Source organism: Eleginops maclovinus, chromosome 5 (assembly GCF_036324505.1).
Source record: "Eleginops maclovinus isolate JMC-PN-2008 ecotype Puerto Natales chromosome 5, JC_Emac_rtc_rv5, whole genome shotgun sequence".
Taxonomy (NCBI): domain Eukaryota; kingdom Metazoa; phylum Chordata; class Actinopteri; order Perciformes; family Eleginopidae; genus Eleginops; species Eleginops maclovinus.
Window position 1 is genome coordinate 21,992,738 of NC_086353.1, and position 22,262 is coordinate 22,014,999.

The 22,262-nt window shown below is 40.7% G+C and overlaps 1 protein-coding gene across 1 annotated transcript; it reads left to right on the forward strand.

The window, feature by feature from the left end:
- The first annotated feature begins 129 nt into the window (after positions 1 to 129).
- LOC134865329 (protein Wiz-like) lies at positions 130 to 11,041 on the forward strand. The gene is made up of 9 exons (XM_063884846.1): positions 130 to 358; positions 4,033 to 4,105; positions 4,410 to 4,829; positions 5,547 to 6,266; positions 6,605 to 6,958; positions 8,156 to 8,370; positions 8,747 to 8,918; positions 9,016 to 9,175; positions 10,193 to 11,041. Exons 2-9 carry the CDS (start codon positions 4,093 to 4,095, stop codon positions 10,347 to 10,349), a joined length of 2,211 nt encoding a protein of 736 aa, XP_063740916.1. The 5' UTR covers positions 130 to 358; positions 4,033 to 4,092; the 3' UTR covers positions 10,350 to 11,041.
- The last annotated feature ends 11,221 nt before the right edge of the window (positions 11,042 to 22,262 follow it).

The window sequence follows — 22,262 nt, forward strand, 5'->3', positions numbered from 1 at the left end:
CCAGTCGGGACACAGTAGTACAGTGGGATTGAAGCATTAGTCGATTGTAAACGAACGACTAAGCAGCATGGTGATTCGGTGTGCATTTCCACATTGTAAAAATAAACGCTACAGATGGGCACCACAAAGTTTCCACAAGTTTCCAGTGCAAGATCCAGAAAGGAATCAACTGTGGCTTGTTGCTGCTGGCTTGGACCTCAACACACTGGCGGAGACTCAACTCAAGTGGCGACTGTGTAGTGATCATTTCAGACCAGACGACTTCGAAAAACCCCGCAATCTAAAAGACCACACGTTACTGACAACGAATGCGGTGCCATCCGTCTTTCCAGATGCACCAACAGCTACTGATGAACAGGTAATAACTTGTGGTAGGCTACTCTAGCTAATAAAGCTAGCCCCTTTCAAAACGTTAGCCTACTACCAACTACAGCGAACAAATTATAAACTACGCTGCTGCTGAGACACTAGTCCCTCAAAATATAATGCGTTGCAAGGGTAGTTTTATTTCTAACATTCATTTATTTGCCTCGGGTGTACTGTGGAGTGGGTAAGACTTATTTTATTGGCAGGCTAGCAGAAACCGTTGACTTGCGCTAGCCGAGCGCCAGCGAACTCTGCAACTAGGAGGACTGGATGAAACGTGTTGAAAACGGTCTCCACTGATAAATAGCACACCGGCTAACTTGGAAATGAGATCCTATGTCCAAAATTCTGCACTACCCCTTTAATGTCATAGAACAAAACGTGATCCGTCTCTTAAATTTGTGTCAACCACAGACCTTATTTCGAGCTATTTTCCAAAATTGCATTGACTGAGAAGAGGGAACCGGAAGTTGTAAAATGTTAACTTACTTCCGGGTTTTAGGACTTGTTCCTGCGGCAATATATTGACCATTCATAAGCAACTAATGCAATGTAGGTGTGTTGGTATGGATGTCAAAGAGTGGTGTCTGTTGAGTTAAATACAGCTTTACAAAATAAAATATGCATTTAATATAAAATATTAAGATAAATAAAAACACACAGCATACTGACATACACAGCCATACATGCACTATTTCAATTAAATAAATAAAAAAAACCTGTCTCCAAAGACAAAGCTATAAATATGTGTATTTTTCTTATTTTGATAAAAGATAGCCATATTAGTGACCAGTAATCATTTGAGCCCAGTTCATTCTTTGTCTACACATGAAGCACCTTTTGGGCTTTTATTTTGAAAACATACAGCACCGGTAATGTGTGGAGTAGACCACTACTTCCGCTAAGCTTGTCAGTGTCTGGAATGAAACTGATGTAACGTTACTGAGGCAGCCTGATCAAGCTTTTAGGTAAATTTACTTTTATCTATAATTGAAAAAAATGCAGTTGGGTTTGTAGTCCAGATTGTTGTATGTGTGGCTAATTGCTGTTCCGCTAAAGTAACATTTATTTTGAGGTAGCATGCAGCTAATGTTAGCATGCTTCCAGAGTAAAACAATGGGTGTAACAGCCCCGTCCTTAGCTCTAAGTTAGCTCTAACTTCATGATGCTTAAGCCACTTACAATGTTATAGTTGGTTTATTACGTATTGCCCTTGGAGATGTTAAAATTACGGACTGTTCTCTAACAGGGAATAACGTTACAAGTCGCAATACACAGCTTTAAACATATTTCTTAACTGGCAACACAAAGTTATCGCGAGGTTTTAATCGTGTGACGTTCGTAGGCAAAACAACAGTAGATGTAGTTACCAGTCATTTATAGATTGCATTCTGTCTCAAAAAAACAGTATAGATTTAACAGTCCGTGAACCCGTGTTAACATAATACATAATCTAATTTGCCCTTAAATTGCCTTAAACAATTGTAGCTCCAATTTGAGATGGCTGTCAACCTGTGACGTCATGAGGTTGGTTGGCTACTGTTTTATCTTCAGCTGTTACTTAAATCTAGTTAACTTTTTTAACAAGTGACAGCAGCACTGACTATCACTTACTAAATGGAAAAGAAGGACCCCAAAACTATAAAGCGATGCAAGGGGGGTCACTTTTGTATTGCCCCTGGATGCAACAATAACTTTTATAGAGTCAAAACCCAAGGAAAAATTGTCCACTTTCATGCTTTACCATTTAAGCGTGAAGAAGTTCTTCATCGGTGGCTAGCTGCACTGAAGCGAGAGAATACTCCAGTTCGTCCTGGAGCTAGGGTTTGTAGCGAGCACTTTGTAGATGAAGACTATGTGAAGGAGAAGGCCTTTCAGTTAGGTGTAAAGGTGTTTCGCCGGACCAATAAACTGAAGTCAGAGGCTGCTCCCTCTCTGTTTGGGGGTGCAGACCATCCAACCCAACCTGCTAGCAATGAAGTAGCCGCGAGCCTTCAGGAACAATCCCAACGATACGCCCGCCTGGTTGAGCAGAGAGAGGTACTGCCAACAAGTTCAATAACCAGACATGACATGGCAGGACAGGGAGTTCTTTTATCCATTATGGTCTTAAACACATTTCCCTGTAAGGGATTAATAAAGTATTTCTCCTCCTCCTCCTCCTCCTCCTCCTCCTCCTCCTCCTCCTCCTCCTCCTCCTCCTCCTCCTCTCTCTCTTCTTCTTCTTCTTCTTCTTCTTCTTCTTCTTCTTCTTCTTCTTCTTCTTCTTCTTCTTCTTCATGACATTACACCACACCAGTATCTCAATTCACTTTACCCCCCTCTAGTAAAAAGTAGTTACGCTCTCATCTGTTAATGTTTTTCAATTTAAATTTCAATAGCTATTCTATTCAGCCTATCAACTTGTTCATCGCACACCTTCGCCATTAGCTTAAAGATAAATGATCGTTTTTGTCCATGTTCCAAAGATATAGGGGGCAGCATTTTACCTCACTTATCACTTATATGAAAAAGCGAACTAGTGGAGGCGAGGAATATGCAACATTTTACCAAACTGCACAAACTCTGAAGCCAATCTTAATAAAAACACTACTTTTCGCATATGGCATTGGCCATTAAGAAATCGGAGCCTGCTTTGTGTTCACCAATTGGGGCTGTAAGGTCAGTGTACATTTATTTATTAGATTGAATCTTAAGTTGCAGAAACAAGAGATCCATTTATGATTTTGTTTCGTCCTCCCTGAACCTTAAGGATTTCTTTGTGGTTTGCGTTGCCCAAAGTCAAGCTAACTGCTAAAGTCCATCTCCCTGAGCTGTCACCTTCTCTCCTTTCGACACACTAGCATCCTGGTGGCATGAAGGACTACATGCAAATACAAATTTCTGCAACTTTGGAATTAATTAAATAAAGAATCTACCAAAACTTACACAGACCCCGTACTTTAAATGTGATTGAGAAGCCCTTGGGGTAGATTTACTTCTCCGCATTTTGTGATGGACTAAGGGCTGACTGGACGCAAATAGGGCTGCTTGATTTGGAAAAAATAACTAATTTTGACTGATAGAAATTGCTATATGATGAAGGGGTTTGTCATTTTCTCATCTATATTCTCATATCATTGAAAAATATATGACTATGATCATGTTGTGATTTTTGTATTGTTAAGTTGGATTACAGGGCGGCCCGGTGCTAGTTGCATAGCATTTCAGATATCGCTGCAACACAGTACATTGATACGATGTCAACAATGTAACCTCTCTACATACTGTTGATCAACTTTAGTTGTTAAACTTAAATACTTGGCATATCTTACTCGCATCCTTCATAAACTTCTCTTTACGGGAGAAGCAATTTACAATGAACACATTTTCTGAGAGGCCCTTTGAACATTCGCTTGAATACAGTGCACTAGAGCAGACTACACAACATCATCAACACAAGCTAGCATATAGGTTCACTGCACATAATTCATATGGAATAAACTGATAACTATTAAATCCCACCAGAGTAACTTATCAGCACAAAGACAAAGCAAATATGACATCCTAAATGGAAAGGGGTTTCAAAAGAATAACACAACAATTATTCTAAAATGCAGAAAATGTATATGTAAATGAAAGTGTATAGAGGGTAGTTAGATAATCCGCTTTTTTTTCCCTTCACAGCATCCACAGAGAGTCGGCATTCACATCCTTGAAGAGAGACCCATAACATTATCAGCAGCCATGGATTCACCAGGTAGGAGACATTGTTATAAATGAACAACCAATAACTTCATAACTTGTTTTGCTACATTGTCAATGCAGGTGCTTGTACATTATATATCAGTGGTCATCATTATGATTAGATCTCGATTGTAATATCATTTTAATTTTAGATCATTTTAAAATTAACTCAGCTCATAAAAACAAGAAAAAATGCAAGTAAACATTGACAATTAGCTTCCATTTCATAAAGGTTAAGTTATGGTTTTCAAGTCTATTGTGGAATTGTACTTCCATTTCATTTGTATTGACAAACTCCCATCTGAACTCCCCCACAGCGACCCAGCTGTCAGTCATGTGTGAGGTCTGTGGAACTTACTTTGAGACTCGTAAAGGTCTGTCCAGCCACGCCCGCCTCCACCTACGGCAGCTCGGTGTGACGCTGTCCGAAAGCAGCGGTGCTCCCATCGAACTCCTCTACCAGCTCATGCAGGAGAAAGGGGGCTCCCTCCCAGATTTTAAAGCAGACTCCTCTGAAACTGGTGCGACCCCACCCCAAAAAACAACCCAGCAGGAGACCGGGAGACCTTCCGCATCAGAGGACAGTATTGACTCCTCCAAAGCAGGGAGCAGAGTCATGACGACTCCACGAAAGATGGACCACAGAGCAGGTGAAGGCAGCAGCTCTTCCTCAGAGCAACAAACCCCGACCAAGCCAATGTGGGCACCCTCGGCAACTGACGCCCCCATCAGCTTAGGTACGGCTGAATATTGAATTGATTAGATTTTTTAAGTTTTGAAGGACTAGCTGTCTGTACCAGAAATGTAACAGCCAGGTTTTTATTTTATTGCTAAGAGATTATTTTTTGCCATGGATGTTATTTTCGGCACATTTTCAGTTTATTGTTTACATGAATGATCAAAGGTGAATTTTTCTGTAAGCAGTTCACATAGCACCTTGGACAAATATATATTAACTGTATAGATAACATGCAAATCCTTTTTGTGTGCACTATGGTATTGTAGGATATGGACCTTTCCCAGTTCCTAATAAATCCATTAATGATGTAATTTCTTAGGTCGATATGGAAGGTAGCATTGCAAGGGCTCCCTCAACAGAAAACCAATGGGAATGTTCCATGATTTTCAGAATATTGCAGAAAATAAGATATTTAGCAAACATTTTTGTGATGCTTACAAGTTTTGTTCCGTAGGATAACATCAACGTATTAACACCCATTTTATGATTTTTGATGCGTTAATGGATAAGCTAAAGGTGGCTAAAAATGAGTGAGATGATATTTAGAAGTCTGATTAAGTCACTTGGTAGCAACCGCCCTTATGTATTTGATATCGTAAAACTGAACAGTTCCATTTACAATTAAGAGTATCAGTGGAAGCAATTGAGAAAAACTGCAACATATGTTTCCTTGAGACTGTGTTTCTTTCTCATATAATTGTTATTATTGTTGCAGCTTCAGACACCAAACATGAGGTCCATGTGTGCCAACTCTGTGGCTGCTGGTACGGGACACGCAAAGGCCTGTCGGGTCACGCTCGGACCCATCTGCGCCAGATTGGAATCCCTGACAGCGACATCAAGGGAAGCCCAATTGATTTGCTTTACCAGATCATGGAAGAAGAGGACTTCAAGCCCATCAGCAGCGAGGGGCAACCAGGGGAGTTCACCTCAAGCAGCCCCTCCACATCCACCCCTTCGAAACGGCCCTCCCATCAGTCACCTCTATCAAGCAAGCGGCTAAAACTGTCGGAGAACTTCGCCTGCATTCTGTGTGGGGAGGAGTTTGAGAATCGTAAGGGCCTGGGAATCCATGCGCGCGCTCACCTGCGTCAGATGGGAGTGGTTGACCTGCAGGGGAAGAGCTCGGCGATTGACACCATCCAGGAGCTGGTCAGCAGCGGCATGCTAGAAGCTAAATACCAAAAGAACAGTACAACCAGCTTGTCTGCAGCGTCCTTCCCCTCCACATCCCTCTCCCCAAGCTTTGCAAAGTACCCTCGGTCTCCTACGGCCCCAAAGGCTAAGAAAGGCTTTCGACTAGCGGTGGACCCCCTTCATAGGAAGCCCAAGCCGGAGCCTGTTGAAGTTGAGGTCTCTTTTGAAGCGCAGGGATCCAGCACTAACAACTCTTTCACGCACAAGTCACCTGCTGCTCCGAAGACTCTTATAGCAGGTAAGGCAGAGAGCCACTGATCTCCATTAGTTGTTGGGAAATACTACTTTTTGGTACCTTAACATGTTGTAACATTCCCAAATTGAGTGTTTGATTTATACTCTCAGGTAGGGCTGCAATCTTGTTTTGTCAGTCCAAAAGCAAAATATACTACTATATGACATAAAACTGAAAAAAATAGTAAATATTCACATTTGAGAGTCTGAAATGAGCATTTTCTAACATTTTTGCATGAAAAATAACCTTAAACAGTTGATGCATTATAAACATAACTGGTGATAACTTATCAATTATTTTGTGCATGCAGTGTGGATTCATCCTCTTTTATTTTACTCCAGTCTCCTCCACAGGTGTAGAATCTCCACCCACAGTCCTCTGCGATTACTGTGGCCAGCTATTTGAAACCCGCAAAGCGCTATCATGCCACGCTCGCGCCCATCTGCGCCAGCTCGGAGTGGCCTGGTCGATCAAATCTTCTCCCATCGATATCCTCAATGAGATCATGATGCGTGGTGAAGAAGGCAAGAAAGTGCCTGCCGCCTCCTCCGGCAAACCATCATATACCCCTCAGGGCTCCAGAAGGTCCCTGGACAGCCTCCAGTCAGGGGAAGCCGGCCAAACCTCCTCCTCCCCTGTGGATTACTCCATGAGGGAGAAATCCTCGTCAGGCAGGAACTGGACCTCGTTCAACGGTTAGACGTTAACATGTTAATGTTTCAATTGTTAGGCCTAATATGTCCCTGTAACAGCCATGTTGTTTTAATATGGGGAGCCTCACTGTTGTACTAAATGCCTCTTCACTAAAATGAACAAGGACACTGAAGTAAGTCCTGAACAAATAGTCCTGGGGCCTTAAATATTCACTTGAATACGATTCAATACAATACAACTTTATTATCAGACATTAAAGAGCCCCTATTATGCCTTTTAGTTCGCACTTCTATTGGCTAGTGCTCCAACACACTGGACGTGATAGGCTTTCTAAGCAGATGATTAATCACAATAAAGCCAACCAGCTAACCAATCAGAGCAGACTGGGCTTTGGTTTCAGACAGAGGGTTACAAGAGGTGCTGCAGCTCAGGCAGTATGAGGAAAATAAAGAGCTTTTTGAACCTTAAAGGATGGAGACATGTCACAGTAGAGGCAGAAAGTACAAATATATGCTCTGAAAATGAACATAATAGGCCCCATTTAAGACAAGACACATGTAAACAGACTTTGAACGTAACATTACCATCACTAAGGACTATATGTCAAAGTCTTTTGAACAAACATTTGACGTGGGATTGACTCTGCACTAAAGAGTCTGTATGCGCCGCCTTTGAAGTTGTTGTTTCACCAGATGTGGTCTGGTCTGCAGATAAAAATAGTCCTTAACAAATGCAATAGTTAATCTTTGTTAAACACTGAGATAAGAGGCCAGATTCAGATCTAAATTGGGAACTGATGTGTTGAGACATGACAGGGAATTAAGAGTATTGAGGGAGACCAAAATATTTGTTTTTTCTTTTTATATAAGAAAAACACAACTTCACACCAGCCTTATCCTTTAAAACCCAGCCTTTTAGCCTTAAGATAAGCCTCATGTAGAGTATTCTCTATCCCACAATGCTGCTTTCAGCATTGTTGGCATTACTCTGCTGTCCCTTTAATCAATTACTGCACTTGGTCAAATCCATGTGCATTTCAAGACAGTTAAAACCAAAAATTCTGGTTAGATGAGAGGAAATCACTGTAGATGCAGCAGGTTTAATACGTAGGAATAAACCAAAAGTAAATACGCCATAAGACTATTTCTCAAACTCACTGGACTGGTGATACATTTCTAACCCGTCATCAGTAGTTTAGATACTGGTTCTTATTTCCTCGTGTCTTCTCTTTGTTTTAGACGCATCCTGTGAGCTTTGTGGCTTTCGCTTCGAGAACCGCAAAGCCCTGGCCAGTCACTCGCGGGCCCACCTCCGACAGCTGGGGATCATGGAGTGGAAGACGGACGGAGCGAGTTCGCCAATCGATCTCCTCAGTGAGTTGATCCGGAGGGAACCGGCCAAGGTAGCAGCTCTAACCAGCCGCTATCGTTCGGGAGACTTTTACATCAAGAAGGTGGGCTGTATCTGTCTTGTACAGGGTTGGACACAGTGGATGTATTCATTTATTCAATCTGATGCTCTACACTGAAATGCGTGCGTTGTTGTTCTAAGAAACAGAGCGCTGTATTTCTAAATGAATTAACACATGAATTATAATACAGGAAACAGATGATTATGATTTGACATCAAAGCCTTTAACAATATGCCTCTATGCCTTTTTAAAGTAGGTTAAAGCTTACGTTAGGAGTTACAGAAGATGTAAGCAGGTTAGCTAGCAACATTTTTCCAGTTTCATTAAATAATACCCAGCTCTGGCACTGGTATTATTTAGGAAAGCAGCCAATGTTTTTATTCATTTGAATTATTATTTACTTTCTTTTTACTCTTAGTCCCAGAAGGGTGCTGCTTCGCCCTCCCTGTCCACAGACTCTGACTCTGTGCCCGGCAGCAGCCTGAGGCTTTCAGGGGGCAGAGAGCATGCGGGATTGTCCAGACACTTGCACAGCCACACACGGACTCCTGTGGCCCAGCGCAGTGACCCCGGCCTGCGCTCCCCAAGGGGTGAGAAATCAAAACAGCCGGATACAGAAACACTGTAATTGAATAAAGGAATCATCAAGATTTTGCATGTTTCTCTAATACCTTCCTGTGGTTCCAGGGGTTCATCCACCAAAACGTGTTGTGCCTGCAGGAGGAGAAAATCAGGACAGCAATTCCCAGCAGCCACCTCGGTCAGGCAGCATCCCTGCTATGCTGCCAAAGCCTCCGCTGACACCGCTGGTCAAACTGGTAGGGAAAGTCTACTCGCTGAAGTGCAGGTCAGTGCAAGTACAACATATAGAGAATCACAGCCCTTATGGTTTTTTCTGTCTTTTTTTTTTCAGTTCACATTGTCATTTATTCTAATTGCCATATTCTGTACTAGAAGAATCCCATTCTCCCTTGCTTTGTTTTATTCAGTGAACAATAGGGGTTATAGAAATAAACCAATAGGGTATATCAGATAAATCAAATCAAGCTGGAAACGAGACAGCATTCATATTTAAATTAGACTAAACCTACTGTGCAACATTTTCATTTGTATTTTTGAGCAATTATGGCAATATTAGGCAAAGAGGTGATATGGAAATGAGCTGAGACGGAGATGGGGATGACATAGAGATGAAATGTGTAAGCCTGCTTGGAATTCACAAACTCATGCCAAACAGGCCAATATTACTCAAACCCACAGAGCTTCTTCTAAATAATTGTGGAGATCCCAAAATGTCCAAAGATACCAAATATCGTTATTTGCGTATTTTCCCGAAATGTGAAAGCATTATGTAACTATGCCGAATATGTTAAGATATTTCCATCAAAACAATAAATTGAGCTCAGTCTGTAGGGACTTGGCTCAGGAACCGGAGGGTTGCTGGTGGAAGTCCCAGAACGGTCTAACTAAGGCGAGTAGAACTGTACTTTGCGATGTCCCATTTGCCTCCTAGGCACTGCCTAGCTGCCCTAGAGCAAGACACCAGACTCCCACACTGCTCGTCTGTTGCTGTATAATAGCTACCCACTGCTCATAATAATGGTATGCATTAAATGCAGCGATTATGTTTCACTATGTCTGTGGTGCTGTCTACATGTACATGTGTGTAAAGTTTAAGAGGAATTACGGAATACGATTATTTATACAAACCATAACTGAAGTGGAAACCCAATAGAAAAAGGTTTGGGCTTTTTTGGAATGAAATTGACAAGGGGTACTTAATGTTTTTATGTTGCTTGGCTTTAGCTGCACCTCATTTAATGCAATTAAGATCATATCCCCCTCTCTTTGTGCTGCTGTTCAGGTTCTGTGAAGAAGTGTTTCATGGCCCTTTGACGATTCAGGAGCGCTGGATCACACACCTGCAGAAACACATCCTCTCCCTGGGCTACAAAGGCAAAGCGCCTCCACCTGCTGCGCCAGTGGCAGCTCCAGCTCTCGTCCATCCAGTCGCTGTGTAGTCCCCTAAGTCCTTATGAAGGTCGCATTAAACTAGGTTAACATTAGGAAATGTAACGGCAGAGTCATGAAGTCTTTATGTCTACTTGAGACAATAAATTGTCGGTTAAAAATGTGCAAAATAGATTTTCCTTTTTTTGTCCTAGAGAGGGCAGGCATGAGCCTTATGAGGATAGCAGCAGAAAATAGTCAACTCAGGTGAAATCCACTGGATCACATTTTCATGTTTTCTAGAAAAAATATCCAAGGCCGGTGAATCCTTAAAAATATCCAAGGCCGATGCTTTCTTCCTCCTGCTGATAATTCCTACCATTGGTAAAGGTGTTGTTAATATGTTTGAATGTGTTTCAATACTTGTCAGTGATTTCACTGTGATATCTCCTAAATGTGCTTTTCAATTGAGTCTTGTTTTACACATTTATTTTTTTACAATCCATCCAGAAGATTTATTTAGTCTCAAATGGATATTTTATGAAAACCAAAACACTGAAAGTCAGGCACAAAAATGTAACTTGTGAACATTGAGTTAAAAATACAAATGTCAATGGAAATGTAATTTAAAATGTGTTGAGCATAGAGACACAGTGTCTCTATTATTTTATTCAGAAGTAAATGCAAATAATGACCTGTGTTTTTGGTCTTTTTTACATTTGTTTTCTAACACTATGTTATTAAACTGTGCCTTTGTATGTAACCATGAAGCATATGTGTTTTTCTTATTTTTCACAAATGCAAATCAATCAACAATGTACAAATGTGACAAACAACCTGCACTCTACCAGCTGCCACAGTAATGCTCAATAACGCCAATACAGTTTGTTCACATAGCAACCAGATGTACACATCTTAGCAGTTTCAAATACAAGGAGGAGCAACGACTACGCCACAACATGTTGGTTTAAGATGTATTTACAGGAGATATTGAATGTAAGGGGAGGGGAGAAGAAGTATAAGGGATTTCACTTGTCAGGCCGATCTGGACGACTGAAAACCATACAGAGGGAGACTCAGGGTGGGGGGGGGGTTACATCTCAGGTGGGTTTCTGCCCCATCTGAATACAAGCCTCCAGACGAAAAATGAGAAAAAAGTTTGCACCAGATAAAAGAGAACGGAATAAGGGGAGACCAGAAGAAGATATTAATGGTTGGAGGGATGTATAGGAAGGGAGGCATGAACGGATGTCGGTAGGGATGAATGGATGGAGGGATATTGCAAGGGATATTGCAAGGGATGTAGAGATGAAGTGATATAGGGCGGTTGTGGCGACGTCTGTAAGGACTTGGCTTGGAAGGTCACCGCTTGAAGACCCTGAAAGACCAGGTGCTACAGAGGTGTCCCTTGGCATGGCACCGTTCCCTACACTGCTCCTCGAGCCCTGTACATATGGCAGCCCACTGCTCCTTACAATAGGATGGGTCCAATGCAGAACTTAAATGTTCCCACTGTGGGACCACTAAGGGCTCCTTCTGTTATAGTAAGGGATGAAAGGATATTGGAAGGGATGTAAGTAGGGATGAATGGATAATGGGAGGTAGGAAGGGATGGATGGATGATGGGATTTAGGTTGGGATTATTGGAAGAAGGGATGATGGGATGTAGGAAGGGATGAATGGATGATAGGAGGTAAGTAGGGATGAATGGATGATAGGAGGTAAGTAGGGATGAATGGATGATAGGAGGTAAGTAGGGATGAATGGATGATGGGATGTAGGAAGTGATGAAGGTTGAAGGGATTTATGTAGGGATAAAATGATGTATGAATGGATGTATGGAGGATTGAAGGAAGTTAGGGGTGTGGATAAGGATGGGGTAGGAAGGGGAATGGATGTAATAGGGAGGTTGCATCATGGTACAAATGAGGCTGGATGTGTTGACTGGTATGAGTAGCAGGTGATTAGAGGGGCGGTTGAGGCCCTGCTCCCTAACCAAAGTCTAAACTATAAAACATTTCCCATGTGATCAAAATAGCTTGTTTAGATGTAAAACTGTGTGTCAGTTAAATGTTCAAAAACTGACCACTTGTGGTGAGAAAACACTGTTGCTCAGTTTCTATTCTCACCGTTCTTCTCATGTTAAACTTGTTGTTGTGTCTCAGGATGACTTATTATTTCAAGCCCACCAGGGTGTAATTCCTTCTGAAGGAAGAATGTGTGACCTGCACTGTGTTAAATAAGTGCAAATGAGTTTGTATTGGCCGTATTTATTCACAGGCTTTGTAGCAGATTGCTTCTGATGGCGCCCGTAGTTCTTAGAAAAGTGTCCTCTGTTAATACATTCCTTAAACATTGAGGTGTCATTTCCCTTCCCTGCTTTGTTGAATTAAAACAGGATCTCGCTTTTGTTTTAAAATGTCATGCTTGGAGTCATAGATAACATTTCGGTTTCACATAGCTTAGTTTGGAAAATGTGGAAATCTGGAAGAAAAAAAAGTTTGGAGCGTTTACTGCTCATGTCAACCACAACCCCCCGAACACAAATATGTTTCCGTGCTCCTCAGTCCTTACAAACATTGTCGATAAGTCTGTCTTGCTCCCAGCGGTACCCTTAAAAGTGTATTTGTCAAGATTTGACTTCAGAGGAAGATATGTCTGAGCTACCCTCCCTAGTGTCCATAATGTTTATAGGGTGACTTTTAATGTAAAATCCTCCACCTTTAAGGACTACAGTCATCGTTGTGCTGACAAGTGGTCATTAATCCAAGTACCCATATGGATTCTGCACTCCGTCTTTTATTGCTCTAGAGATGGTGCCTGAAATTGTTAGCTCTTCACGTAACAATAAAAAAAACATTGTAAACTATTGTTATTTAACTTTCATATGGCTATACTTGTCACAACACTTTAGAAGTCTTACAGATCTCAATCTCCCTCACTCCTTGTTCAGACAAGAAAACATGTTTTATTCTCAAGAATAATCTTTGTGCTCTTAGATGAAATGAGTAAATATATATAACAATAACAGGTATTATGTACGACAATAGAACAAGTAACTTTAGAAAGGAGAAACCAAGATAATACTTTTAGCAAATATATTTTTGGGGATTTGTACATTCAGTAGATGGCGAAATTTCCACCTAGTGAAAGCATTCTTCAAACTTTAGGCCAACATGATGACCTGGAAGTTTAGCTATGTTTTCACTCGGGACTTGGTGTTGTGAGACTCGTGAAGTGGTAATGCTATCCTGCTAGAAATCCCCATTTTAAAAGGAATGTATCAGTACTCTGATTAGTTCTTTTTTTCATGGAACTGTAAGGGAATACAGTTACGTTTTTTTATATACTGATATACTGTTAATCCCGTTACGTGTGGATGGGATGATCTATAGAAGCTGTCCATTCAGCCTATAACACTATTTATCTTTTCTGCTGTCATCCCCATAGACAGTATATGGTCACCACCCTCAGTCTCTGCTATATTTTACGTCACAGGGACAATCTCTGGGGTCTCTCTTTGTTGTAATTTACTGTTGAAGGGAAGTGGGCAGTGCTTTAGTCCGCCTTCATTCACTGATGGATAAATCTGATGTCCGCTCCACTGCTGGCGCGCCAGCCTCCAGGCATTTAGTGGGCGACTGATCCCACCTGTCTGAGCAGGCTGTTGCGCAGAGCTTTCAACACCTGATTGTTTAATCATGCACACAAGGAAGGACTCATGGCATTTATTCCAAAGCCCTCATTGAAGTGAGAGCCCACATTAGGAGCACATCTGTCTTCGAGGGCTGTGGAATTAGTGAGATCTTGTGTAATAACTTTGGGTTCCAGACTGCGGTCCATGGATTTTATATCTGGAAGCACAAGCTTTCAATTCTTGGAGCACAATCCTTATTAGCCATGCTCTTGACAAGTGTGGACGGCTATATGTGGAGGAATCACCTGGAAACGGTAGAAAACTAAAAAAAAAAGCTATTAACTTTCCTGTTAATTATGGTTTAATTAAAGTGACATTTATGGGTTTTAAGAAGCTAGTAAAGAAATGGATGTGTTGTAATTTTCTATGCAGTTTTATATGGTTTACCACATGGTTTTAATTGTTTTTAGCAGAAGAACCTCATAAAACGGACTATTACGTGTTTAAATGTCTGACTATAAAGGGTTATTGAGGTGCTTGGAAAGTGTGGAATAGCACAACTTGTCTAACACAGGTGTGCTAATAACACGCTTAAATGCTTCATTGCATTATTTGCCCTAGCAGAGCCCTCAGTAATGGTATTGTTAACAGCTGTCCCACTGGGACAAAAATCAAAATAGCCTAGTTTAAAAAAGTATTTGAAGCAATAAAGTAATGGCAAAAAGGAGGAAATAACAAAGAATGTCTATACCAAATATTTTATATAATTGGTTTGATGTATTTACTGTATACTGTTCTCTGAGTTTAGTACTTTAAGGAGTGTACTCAGGCCCAAACTTCAGGCTCGCTAAAGAACTAAATGTTCTTTCCCAATACTACAAATATTCAACTCAGACTTTGACATAATAAGGAGATATTAGGGTAAATTGTCCTTAAATTACCCCCAGATTAGCATATCCTCATCTGCTGCTGCTGCTGCTGCTGCTACTTCTTTCCTAAAGGTGGCACTAGTTTGCACATGTACAAAGCTTTAACAATGATTATGTTCAAATAGATCAAAATGTTAACCCTTAATCGGAAAAGGAAATTATTAACACTAAGCCGTAAATATCACTGATAAGAATGTATATTGTGTTAATATACCCGTTTACATGCTGCCGTGCATGCTCCAACTAACATCATGTACAAATATGGAAAAGAAGAACAGCTGCTTCTGCCGTGTTGCTTCTTTGTGACAGGATAGGATTTTTTTAATGGAATTTACTCGAGAATTTGCTAGGCATACAGTATGTAGGAATATCAAACAGAATTCTGTTTACATGGTAATCAAATTTCAGAAAATTGCTCAATATTCTTTAAATGTAACATATTCAGTGATATAGAAGATACCATTTCCAAATTTGCATCCCCTATCCTTACGTACATTTTTTATGTATCTGTTGTAGGGCACACAATATGTGGACATTTCTTTTTAATTCACAATTCCTTAATTCCAAACAGATTTTTCATAACTCATTTCTGAACATGGGTGTGATTTCATGCATATATCCAATTAAATGTGATATTTGATGACTAGCTAACCCACCATCATATAAAAGCATACTTGACAGTTAGCTATTGTGAAAAGCTGAGCAATATTTCATATCTCAGGACCTCATACCTTATCAATGATTCTAACACTGAGGTATGGTATATTTAAACATGTGTAGTACAGATCGGATCACAGTACCATTTATATCTTTTTGAAATCCTGAGCTTTGATCACTGCTTGCTTTAGCTAGATTATCTGTTAGGACATTATATAGCAAATGTGGAAAACCCAGATAAGATACTTTAAACTATTTTAAGCAAAAATATTTGGCAAAAAATGATATCATCAATCATATTTAGTTCTTTCGTTGAAAAGAGGTAAAGGTTGAATTGTATAAGTTTTCATTTGTTATTTGTACATGTGGGTAAAAAGGGAACAACACTTTCTCTCCGTTCATCAAGTTTGTCCTATGACTCAGTGTCTGGAATTAAACTCTTCCAGCATCTCTGGCATGATTTATAGTAGGTTTTAGGGGCTTGGCAGAAGATGGATTTTTATCACACAGTTTGTGGCTTTGCAATAATCCCTTAAGGAGGACAGATTCCCCACACAGTGCATCTGTGCTTTTCCCTTTCTGTTTTCTAGTTGTTTATTGTTCTGATTTTGATGTTTCTTGTCCTGCAAAGCTGATGTTGGTAGAGTACTTCTTCACTTTAGTTCAAGGATAGTAGAAGATGTTCACCCCGAGCAATAGGCGCATGCAAACAAAGTGTATGAAGTTATAACTGGGTTTTGTTTTATTGGTTAAAAAACAACCTCTGCTTGTATCTTTGAACCGGGTGTAAAGCTGTCGCGCCTTCAGATTAGGTTTTTACTGCACTGTCATTTTCAGGCAGTGAGGTCATGATTTTGTGATCAAAGTCCACTTGGCTGATCAGGTTACTGGTTTTGCAGCATGCAGACTCCACTTGACACCAGAGACGAGAAGAGAAACTTTTCCCAGGGGGCCGTGCTGCTGCTGCTGGTGTCCTCATGCGTGTTGCTGTTCTTCAGACTGAAAAGCTGAACTCCTACACATCCTGGAACAGCCCAAACTAATCTTAAAACTATTTTTCACAAGCAATTAATCAGTAGAACAAAACATGACTTACTGCCAGGTGCTTTTTGGGAATCACGCCCAGACATTTGTGTACAACAACTCAGCTACACAAGAAGTGAAGTGAACATTTTGTAAGTCTGGTGAACAAAAGTATTTTTTTACCTTCTCTTCGAAATAAAATTTAAGAAAGAAATAAAATGTTCAGTTTGAAGCTCACATCTTCTCTGAGTATAGGGTGATTGTGTGCGTAATAGTAGCCCGTAACTTTATGCATGTACTGTATATAGGGGATGTATATTGTAGTTCTATGGAAGTCCTCAGAAGAGAGTAAAACTCCTTGTGATATATTTTCAGAGTCTAATATTAATTGTTTTCTTTTGTATCTATGACTTAAGCAAATGAGGAAAAAAGTTTCTAGATTAATCGTTATATGCCCCTTGCTAATACCATTGCACCATCACCTCATGTCAAAAGTAGGAGTACAAGTGGCAGAGAACTCAAAGATAAATTATGTACTACCAGACATAGTATTTTTTATGTATCAGAAGGAGAAATTAGCTGAAACTGAAAAATAGCAGCTTAATATCCTATTTTAAACATTTGGTTGTGGTGCTCTTTAGCCTCCCGTGGCCAAAGTACATATATCAAATCAACAAACACTACGAAACACTTGTTCTTAAATCAGAAATATGTCTTACAAAACAGATAACAAGATTTATGGTTGCTGATTTGCCTGTCAGGGCTTCCTTTAGTACCCATATATATGTGTGCGTGTATGTGTCTGTCTGTGGGTCAGACTAAGTGTAACTCCCCTTAAGTGATCTGTCCTGTCATAGGAGAACAGCGTGTGCCGATGAAGGCATGCAACACCGCCGGGTCAACAAGCTAAACGAACTCATCATGATGCAGGGCAAAGGGAAAGGATCTTAACATAAATTACAGTCAACTGCAGTGAAGAGAGGATTTTACAACCTAACTCTGTCGGGGAACTCGAAAGCTATAGAGAACACAACAACAACAAAAACCCTGATTGTAACTTTCAGAGCTTTTTAGTGTTTTTTAACCCACTCATAAACATGTCTTCATTTCTCAATGGTAAGCCATTTAGGAATTGTGTTGGACAACATGAATGGGATCCCAGAGAATAAAATATGACTTTGGTTTTGAGTTTTATCAAGCTTTTTTTGTAAAGTGGTTTCACTTGCTGATTACGGTATTTTAATTTTCTGTATGTATAACACATGTGGAAATTTGGACAATAAAGTGGACTTTGACTTTGATGTCTAGAGAGACAATTATTCAACACTTGCTTATCCGTCATCCGTAATGAATAGATATTAAGATGTGGAGCTCTAATATGAATATATAGGCTACAGAAAATAGAACTGGGTGTAACTGATTGGAAGATGGGAGAATTGGGGGAAGGATTGGAAGAAGCATAAAAAAAGCTTTCTTAATACATCCATGGTTAATATGGCAATGTGTTTATCAGACAGTTGCAGTGACGCTGGAAGTCATTCAGAGTTGGGGGAGCTGAGTGACGTCACCCGGTGACCACGACGTCACACCAAACGCAGCGCAACGGAGCAAAAAATGAGCTAGATTCAATATTATGCTACAATAGGCTACTTAAATTAGCTCTATCTAAAGCTAACCACCTCACAAGCCATATTTGTGAACATAACATAATTTTTTTAATGACACAGGAAGCAAAAATATCACGATTATGTAAAAGTACAAAATTCATGTTTTTATTTTGAAAAGTAAAAAGTTGAAAATAAAAATTATTTATTTACCATGTCAGTGTTGCAGTGTTGCAATAGTCCTTCACCAGGGGGTGCTGCAAGCACCCTCAGCACCCCTACTTCCAGCGTACTATGGAGGACCTGAAAGTGCCAAAATTAAATAAATAAATACGCCATTAAATAATTACTTAAATGTGTCATTAATTAATTAAAATTGGAATTAAATACATAAATGTGTTATTAAATGTGTCATTAATTAATTTAAATACCAATTCATTTTATGTAAAAAAAAACCGTATATAATTATTTCACTATTTAATTATTTCATGGTCCTGTGTTGCAGTGCATCATGAATTAATTTTATCTGTCAAACTCGCCCATCAAAGTCAGTGGGCGGATTTGTAACACCTGATTGGTTACCATGCACATCAAGTCAAGGCAAATCGATTCCAGATAATAGCTGGGTTTCAGTCACGTGATTATGATGACGCGCGAAGGTGGCGAGATTTCAGATGGAGGGCAGGAAGTAAAAATGGAGAATACGTCTATGGAGGAAACTGTTGCAGAGAGTCCGTATTGTACAAATTTAGATCCAGTTTCAAGACAAAGATACAAGCAATTAATTAACAAATATGTTGGCCGTGACCCGTATCTCATGAAGATGAGTGAGTTTTCCACAAAAATCTAAAGATTTGCCGACAATCGAGGCTGTTGATATCACAAACTATCTGGTGCTTCAGACATCCTACTACACCAAACTGCAGATGAAAGCCTATAAAAGTCTGGAGGCATATCACTTTTTTGTCAGCGGGTGGGTCCACAACCTCGGTACAAAACGGCTCCACGATGATTATCGTTTGGTCTTCACGAGGGTGAGTGTTTGTTGGAAGACATCCGCCGTGACGTCTGTCAGTTCGTGTATGGCAACAGGACATTTATGGAGACAGGGACAGTGTTGGATGAAGGGAAGAGTGGACGACCGAGAACATCTGAGGAAAACATCCATCGTGTAAGACAATCCTTTGATCGTTCTCTCTCATCCTTACGTACTACTGCAATTGTACTTGTGTGAAAACCTAATTTGAGGTTTGCATAGATTTTCTGACGATCACATTTGTAATATTTAATAATAATGCTGGTTGTACTGTTCTTAAAGCTAACAGCCAGCTAAACTCATCTCTTCAACAAATCCCCCAAGAAAAGGCAGGTCTTGTAGTTAGCGAGGTTTATTGAAAAGAAGGTAAAACTGAAATAAACACAAATACAGCAGGTAAGTGTAAATAATATCTAAACATCAGATAAGCACCAAATAATAAGGTAAGTATTACAAATATCTATACAGATAGATAGCACAAATAAGTAACTGAATGCTATACTTAGCTTAGCTTCCATGCTAATAAGGTCAATGGTAAATCCCACACAGGAATTGCTAACATTAGCTGAGTCACACATCATTTCCAGTACAATAACTGCATTACTGTGTCCACATGAATTAACTTATTTTCTCATGAAAAGTTCGCCTAAACTATGTATTTACTCATTAACTTCTTCTTTCTACAGGTTAATCAACACAAATGTACTTACTGGCAATGCCACACCAAAATGGAACGATAATGTTCAGAGGAGCTGAGCTGACATGTGAACTTCACCTTGAACAACTGAATAAGGACTATTCCCAGAACAGGAAGTGACATCATACCCCAATCCGAGAAATTACTGTGTCAAAATAAAAGTCACTATCAAAAATATATTCCCCGTGACATCACACTGGTTACACATCTTAGTACAATAATTTACCTTGATCATTTAATGTCCCATTCCCACTGATGCCCTCTGATTGTGGGTTGTCAGCTGGCTGCTTCGGTTCGGAGCTCTCGGCTGTCTGCTTCATATCCGGGCTCTCAGCTGTCAGTTGGAGATCAAACATCTGTTGGTCTTCCTTGAGCTTCATCCTCTGCTCTCGTTGAAGAGATGCCTCTGATTTGGGCTTAGTTTTTTGGTAACCGAGGTTGACCGTCGGAGCCCAGTCTACCGACTCAACGTCACTCAAAGCGCTAGGGCAGGCTAAAAAGTCCCAATGAAGTCCATATTAGACTGCCAGCAACTTATTGATCATTACTAGGTAAATGAGCATTTAACAACAACCTAATGCTATATAAACACAGCCACAAAAACCAAGTTAGCTAGCTAACAAACCTCTGACGAAGTGGTCGCTGCAGACACGGGCATTATCAGACTCTGCTCCTCCCGACCACAGACGTAGGTTTAAAAGCAACTTTTTACGGCGTAGTTCTGAGAGCATTTTACATTTCTCACCTTTGTGAACGACAATCTTTGGTAAACCCATTTTCCTTTTCTCGGTTAGAACGATTGGAGCAGCCGTAAACTACACAAAACATGGGCATTTTTAAGGACGGCAGATCCTCAGAAGCTACTTCACCTCCTGCCCTCCATCTGAATTTCGCGCTCTCGCGATGCAGCAATGTGACGTCACGTGAAACCAACCTATGGATTGGTGCAGAGCTAGTGAACACATTCCTATACACTGGGTGGCGCTATTCACCTCTACGTTGGTTTAGATACTCTATCAAACAAAACTTTATTTGTGATCATTCAAAATCAAGCCCCAATGTTGAGACAGCGTCTAAAACGGCAAGATGTCTACAACTTGTCCGGAGCTGCTGAGAGAAGCAGCACATTTAATCGAGGAAGCTCTGAGCAGAACTCCTTCGGCTCCGGCGGCTCAGCCACAGCAGATACCTGCTGCTCCATCACGTACCAGTGCTGGCGCTATGGGGGGGCATTCGAGGGCCGTGCCCCCCCTAGCGGTCATTGATGCCCCCCCTACCACAGGACTTACCTCGGCAAAAAAAATATCCCTTTTAGTTATTCTTTGAATATTAAATGTGCAAAGTGTAACTTAAATGAAATAAAATAAAATTAACGGTGAGAACGCATACTTTTGGTTGTGCATGCATAGCAGGCTACTAGGCTTGGTCAACGCTCATTGGTCGCTGAATAAACTTGATACATTTGATTTCGCATTCTAAACATAACAGTGAGCTGCAGCGCGCAGAATCCATTTCAAGTTGTTGGTTTGAAATTGAAAAGTTTGTCCGTCTATCATAATGCAGTTGGCCTAATTATCGACAATGGATTTACGAAAATGGCTTAGACCTCCACCTCCTCTTCACCAGCCTCTTCCAGCAGTAGACTCTGACAATCCAGCCACCACCACCACCAGTACAGCCACGGTCTCTGAGAGTCGACCTGGTCCTGGCCCTTCGGCTAACGCTAGCTTCGGACAACCGCCAACGGTCTTAACCAGCGCAGCGCAACGATCTACAAGCTCGCCTAGCCAGCGGACAGTGGTTGATGATCTGGGGACTGACGGGCCTGTCCAAATTGTGTTAAAACAGTATCCTGTAACTGACTACAATGGTAAGGGGCGATCATTTGTTGAGAAATGGTTTCACAACAGAGAGTGGTTGGAGTATAGTGTCAAGGCAGACGCAGCATTTTGTTTTTGCTGTCGGATGTTCAGCTGCACTAGAAATCTGGAACATTGGATGCCTTCGCTAATGTGGGCTATCGTAACTGGAAACACGCTATGGCCAAAGACTGTGGATTTCATAAACATGAAACTTCGAAGGACCACATGTCTTGTTATGCAATGTGGAAAGAGAGAGAGATGCGTCGCAATACAGAGAATGAGGTATCAACCCTTGTCAATGCAAGCCAACTGAAGAAAAACCGGTATTATGTGTCGTCACTAATCGATATAGTTGGGTTCTTGGTTGGAAACCAGTTGCCGCTACGGGGGAAGGTTGATGCTTTTGATGACATGTCGGAGGGGGGGTCTGGACTTTTCCTTTCCATGCTTAATTATACCATCTACAAGGATCCTGAATTGGCTAATGTCGTGAAGACAATCCCTCGCAATGCCACTTACACCTGTCATGATATGCAAAA